The sequence below is a fragment of the Bactrocera oleae genome, chromosome 2, assembly GCF_042242935.1.
Source record: "Bactrocera oleae isolate idBacOlea1 chromosome 2, idBacOlea1, whole genome shotgun sequence".
NCBI classification, from domain to species: Eukaryota; Metazoa; Arthropoda; class Insecta; order Diptera; family Tephritidae; genus Bactrocera; species Bactrocera oleae.
The window spans coordinates 89,867,131-89,872,417 of NC_091536.1; the positions used below are offsets into that span (position 1 = coordinate 89,867,131).

Sequence of the window (5,287 nt, forward strand, 5' to 3'; positions counted from 1 at the left end):
TCTATTTTTTGGCTTAATTTGTATATTTTAGTTTATTTCATTTATTTTTTGTATTTCCTTTGCACCATTTTGCATAAATATTAAACGCGTTTGGCGGCTGTGTATCCTGCCTACGCAAAACACGCTGTGACAGCATGCGAAGTAATAACAACAACAAAACAGCAACGGTTATAAAGCATTAGGCATTAGTTATTGAGTTTTAAACACTAACAACGGTTAATGGTTATTTAAATCCACTTTAAGGACATTTTTATAAAATAATTGTAACTCTTTGTCCTGCAAGATATCCAACCGAGGTTGCATAAATAACAAAATTGGATAGCTTAAGAAAATTCTCACCTTCTGCTAAGTTCAACTAAGTTCAACGAAGCTTTCTAAGTCATATTGATACGTTTGCGTTCACTGGCGAACCCGAGCACACACAGTCAGTCTGTGAGTTTGAACTATTCTCCTTTATTTTTTACAAGAAATCAGAATTCTAACAAAGCAGGACGATCATTATTACAAATAATTGAAAAGAAACGGAATGAAACCTCTTTCCTTATAGCGAGATCACATATTCTCATTATGAATATCTGTTGCTACATTTTTGGAGAATTAGGTTTGAAATGTTCGTTCTCGTTAATTGGCGAATCATTCAACAGTTGCCTTTTCACAAGTACACTGCAAGCATAAAAATACTAAAAGCTGAAAGGCTCTCATTGAAAATAACAAAATTTCCAAAGGAAATGAGTACATATCCTAGAATATTAAATTCGAACATACGAACGAATCAGTAGAATAATAAATCTTTTTTTTTTCAAAAATTAATTATAGTCATGTAATCATTGTCATGTACTTGCACACAGAATCATCCGATATAATTGAATTACCGATAAATTTTGTAGAAATCAGCCTAATTGCCTTGTGAATTTATAAACATTGTTTAGTCCAGTAATAAAATTTGAGCTACAAGGTGATTTAGTACAAACTAACAAGTTTTAAAATTCATTTTTGCCAATCACGAGTCATTATTATACCTATACTGCAGCCTCTTCTGCTATGTAAGCACATTCCAGTGGGTATGACGCAACGGCTAATAACCGTAATGCGCATAAGCTTATATAATACTATTAGCAGTTAAGGCTTCGTGCTGGCACAAGAGAAAAGCGCAACGCATTTGTGTTTTATGTCTTTCAATTAAATTACAACAAGATTGTTAATGCGATGCCGGAACATCCTGCGCGCATAAAATGTTGGCTGCACAGGTTAAAGTGCGACGATTGGCGCATACCTTGATGCCGTGAAATTTGCTGTTTGTCTCTTGTCATAGTCAACAGCTGAAGTGGCAACAGTTTGGTTTCTCCCCTACTGCAACTCTTTACCACTCCTTTCTCCTTTTTAAATCTTTGAAGCGTGCTCATTTTAGTTCCACGAATTTATTGCTTCCTTATTTCCGGCGTTTGGCGCATGTAACGGTTAAGAAATATTTGTGCTATTGCCACCTCTGCTTGTCGATTATCATTACGAAGCCTACTGCTTGCATACGCCCGGTCCAATGTTCGGGGTCTTTAATCGATTAAGTTTCAGTGCTGGTTGCAAACATCTGTGTTTGCGGTCGCAGGTGTGCTGCATTCTTGAAAATTCATTGTAGCTGGTGAATACTTGTTGCCATTAACAAATACTTACATAGTGGCAGATTGTTATTGGGGCACATAATTTTACTAGGTATAATATCACAGTCAATTTAAAAATTAATATCTGTGTGGTTTTAAGTTTACTGACTGAATAATGTGGATCCTTGCGAGGCATCCTATAAGTATTGCATTATACGAGTGTTTTAAAGAACTTTTGAAAATATTACAATTCATTATTGAAAATATCCGAATCCGATTATAAACTCTTTGAGATTGCAGGGACTTTTGATATAGTTTCTTTATCAGCTTGTTGTGGTTTTCATAAATATGAGCCTTAAATAACTTTATGTGTTACCGTTAGAGCATAAGCACAAGCATAAAACAGATAAAATGATGAAAAAGTTTAGAACGAGCGAAAACTACACTAAACTGACAAAATGCTGGTGCAGACAAAAACGAGAGGTTTGCTTTACAGTTACGTATAATAATCCCATGTATGTATGTATTATGGTCTCACTTAATATTTTGAAAAAAAAGAAAAAATTAAGAAGTAAACAGTCTTTAACATCACAATCACAAAATGACTATAAACTAGTGTAATATTTCTTTAGCATGGGTATTGAAATTAGTATTGGTGTTGGCATTGATAATGGTAATCTTAGAGGGATTGAAATTAATATTTGGATGCTAATATTACTGGAATTAGTATCTGTAATGGTATGGGTATTGTTATTGGCATTGCTATTAGTATTGGTATTAGTACTGGTAATGCTTTTGGTTTTGGTACTGGTACTGGTATTTGTTTTTGTATTTGTATTTGTATAAGTATTGGTATCGGTATTGGTATAAGTATTAGTATCGCATTTAATTTTGGTACTGGTATTGTTAATGGTATTGGTATTGATATTGGTATCGGTATCAGTATTTGTATTTTCATTTTATTATTTCATTTTTTTACACTCTGAATACAAATTACTAAGGTAAACGAGATAAATGTCTGACAGTTGGTCCCTCGTCAGATATATTTATAAAGAATGATACACGAGTTCCAGATGAAATTGTGAGATAATCATATCCATTTTCCATTTAACGGTTGAGTTTCAAACTACATAAATAACATTTTGCTAGAAATTCTTCATCACTACTAACTTAAATGCATTAATATAATCACCCCAATGACCTACAGCGATCTTCTGTCAATTGCTTACTTACGCACATATCCGCGCCACTTCATTGAACAATAAGTAGCGGTCAAGGGTAAAATGATGACAATCAAATTATGACCGACAGAAACAATAAAGCAAATTGAATTATTCAAAAGTCACGAGCAGCATTTTGAATAATTAACTAGAAAATTGCATAAATTATTAGAAAAGGATGTGAGTGAAAACCACTTGAGAAAGCTATAAAAGGATGGAGCAAACATCATCGAAAGCATTAATAGCTTAGCTCTTAACAGAAAGCGGAGGGTCTCTCAAACGAAAATTTCAAAGTTTTGTTTAGAAAAAATTATTAAAAATGGCTTCTTATCGAAGTGCACGTACACACATCGGTTGGTTCGCCAAGCTGAGCTTGACGTTGATACTTGCCTTAGTTTTGCGACAAAATGGAATTCAAGGGCTGTGAGTATATAGTACAAGTATTAATAGAATATTTTATTGTACACAACAAAACTTTTTTTTGAAAATTTTTACTTTCAAAGGAAATCATTCGGCCGCTCCATTAGTTGTGGCCCAAACAGTGTGTATCCTGAAAGTTGCAAATATGGTAAGTTAGATTTTGTCCATTATACAGAGCTTTTAAAAATTATATTTTAATTTGAATTCGCATTTCTTAGGCAGTTTTAATATAAACTTTAACCCCGAGTTCTGTCGTCCACGCACACTATGTCGCAAGGGTGTGGGTGAGGTCTGCCGTGAATATGGCGGAAGCAGCGATTGTAAACCGGGTTTGAACTGCAACTGTTACCATCGCTGCAGTGAAAACCCCGATATCTGCCCATTTTTTGGTAACGGTATATTGGATTTGAATACTAAGAACTAGATAAGGAAAAAAATAGGTTTTAGACAATTTTCTACGCATAACGGTTTAGACGGCTCAGCAGCATATGTATACAGTATTTATATAGAAAATCATATTAATAATGTAATGGCTTTTCATAAATGTAGACTATAATATAATATTAAATTAGTAAGTTTACCATGCTACTAGATGGAAATTTAAAAATATTTATTAAAAAATTTTAAAATTAATAAGATAAAATAAAATTTTAATAATGAGGTATACTAATATATGAGCAAATATTCAAAATCGGTTGCTTGTGTTTTTATTTGTAATATTGTATTTCTGTTTAGGAGGATATAAACGTTTGTTTATAGCATTTGTGTTATTTATTTATTTAGAAGACAGAGTTTTAAATACTTTTCTGTTAGTAAAACACATTTTTGTAGGTTTTTTTTTATTTGATGCTTTCATCTAGAGAAAGCTTCCGCATATTAATCGATCTCTAAAAAAGTATATTATTTTAATTGGAATTTGACATGCTGGAAAAAATGTATCATCTCTGAATATTAACATGGATTCTTAAGATTTGAAATAAAACATTTCCAATTTTAATATATCTAACGGCAAAAAAGATCCTTCACTGCTGCAGTGACTCCGTTCTAAGAAAAAAAAACTCTAGAAGATAGTATCTGCACAGTGACCTACGATCGAAAAAATATCAAAAATTAGAGAAATCGAAATTACCTTATTTCTCCAACCATTACCTGACAAATAAATAAATAAATAAATAAATTTTACTCAACGGCTCTGAAAACAGTGTTTCAAGAAAAAGGCACCTAAAGTTTAGGGAACCGATTAAATTATGTTAAAAAATTCTTACAAACATGTTCATATCTCCAAAATTATTTATCGGGTCAACTTCAATATTTCGGAGAATGTTTTCAAATATATGTACATTCGATATATATATATATACCTATATACAAAGAAAATAATTTTTGTTTTGTTTGAAATTATGAAGTGAATATAACCCCTTAATTGACTGAATACCAACAATTATAACTTCGAACTGTTACCAGGAGCAGCATTCTATTTCATTAACAGAGAATACTGAGAAATAACATTTATCCAGAGCATCTTAATGAATAACATGATTTAACATGAACTGCTTTAACATTGTCGTCTTAACCAGAGCAGAGAATGTTAACATTTAATGTTAGCATGCTGTATTCGGAAAATATTAAAAAATGTTGTTAACATACTCTGCTGTTAGCATTTAACAAAACAGCGCAATGTTAACTTTCAGATAACAGATCGAACTTTTACCAGAGAACGTCAATGATTTCTATTTGTTTTACTGATTTACAGTATGAGCACCGGCTGTGCACCTGTTGATCCAAAACGAATCAAATAGTCGGCAAGTCAACACTCGAACAAGTTGGCCAACCAGCCAACTTTCCAACTAGCAACCGAACCGGCGAACAACAAACCCAACAAACATCGCAACCAAATCAACCAGAGAATATAAATGAAATCAACATCTCATTCTCTCTTCACCTGAGCTCAGCTTGCAATTATTCCAATTCCATTGCATTCCGCTTTTCAGGTGTTCCTTGTGTGCCAGTTCGGTCTGTACTTGTCTCTCAGTGTCGATGCGATTCAGTGTT

At 32.9% G+C, this 5,287-nt stretch overlaps 1 protein-coding gene across 1 annotated transcript; it reads left to right on the forward strand.

The window, feature by feature from the left end:
- Nucleotides 1-3,065: 3,065 nt before the first annotated feature.
- Nucleotides 3,066-3,890, forward strand: LOC106625895 (uncharacterized). The gene is made up of 3 exons (XM_070105745.1): nucleotides 3,066-3,238; nucleotides 3,319-3,383; nucleotides 3,454-3,890. The coding sequence occupies exons 1-3, from the start codon at nucleotides 3,135-3,137 to the stop codon at nucleotides 3,657-3,659; spliced, it is 375 nt and encodes a 124-aa protein (XP_069961846.1). The 5' UTR covers nucleotides 3,066-3,134; the 3' UTR covers nucleotides 3,660-3,890.
- The last annotated feature ends 1,397 nt before the right edge of the window (nucleotides 3,891-5,287 follow it).

Excerpts from the sequence above, each read along its gene's own strand:
- LOC106625895 (XM_070105745.1), top strand. The coding sequence starts at position 3,135 with ATGGCTTCTTATCGAAGTGCACGTACACACATCGGTTGGTTCGCCAAG. Across the intron at positions 3,239-3,318 it reads CAAAATGGAATTCAAGGGCT|GAAATCATTCGGCCGCTCCA; the intron begins GTGAGTATATAG and ends TTACTTTCAAAG. Across the intron at positions 3,384-3,453 it reads TCCTGAAAGTTGCAAATATG|GCAGTTTTAATATAAACTTT; the intron begins GTAAGTTAGATT and ends CGCATTTCTTAG.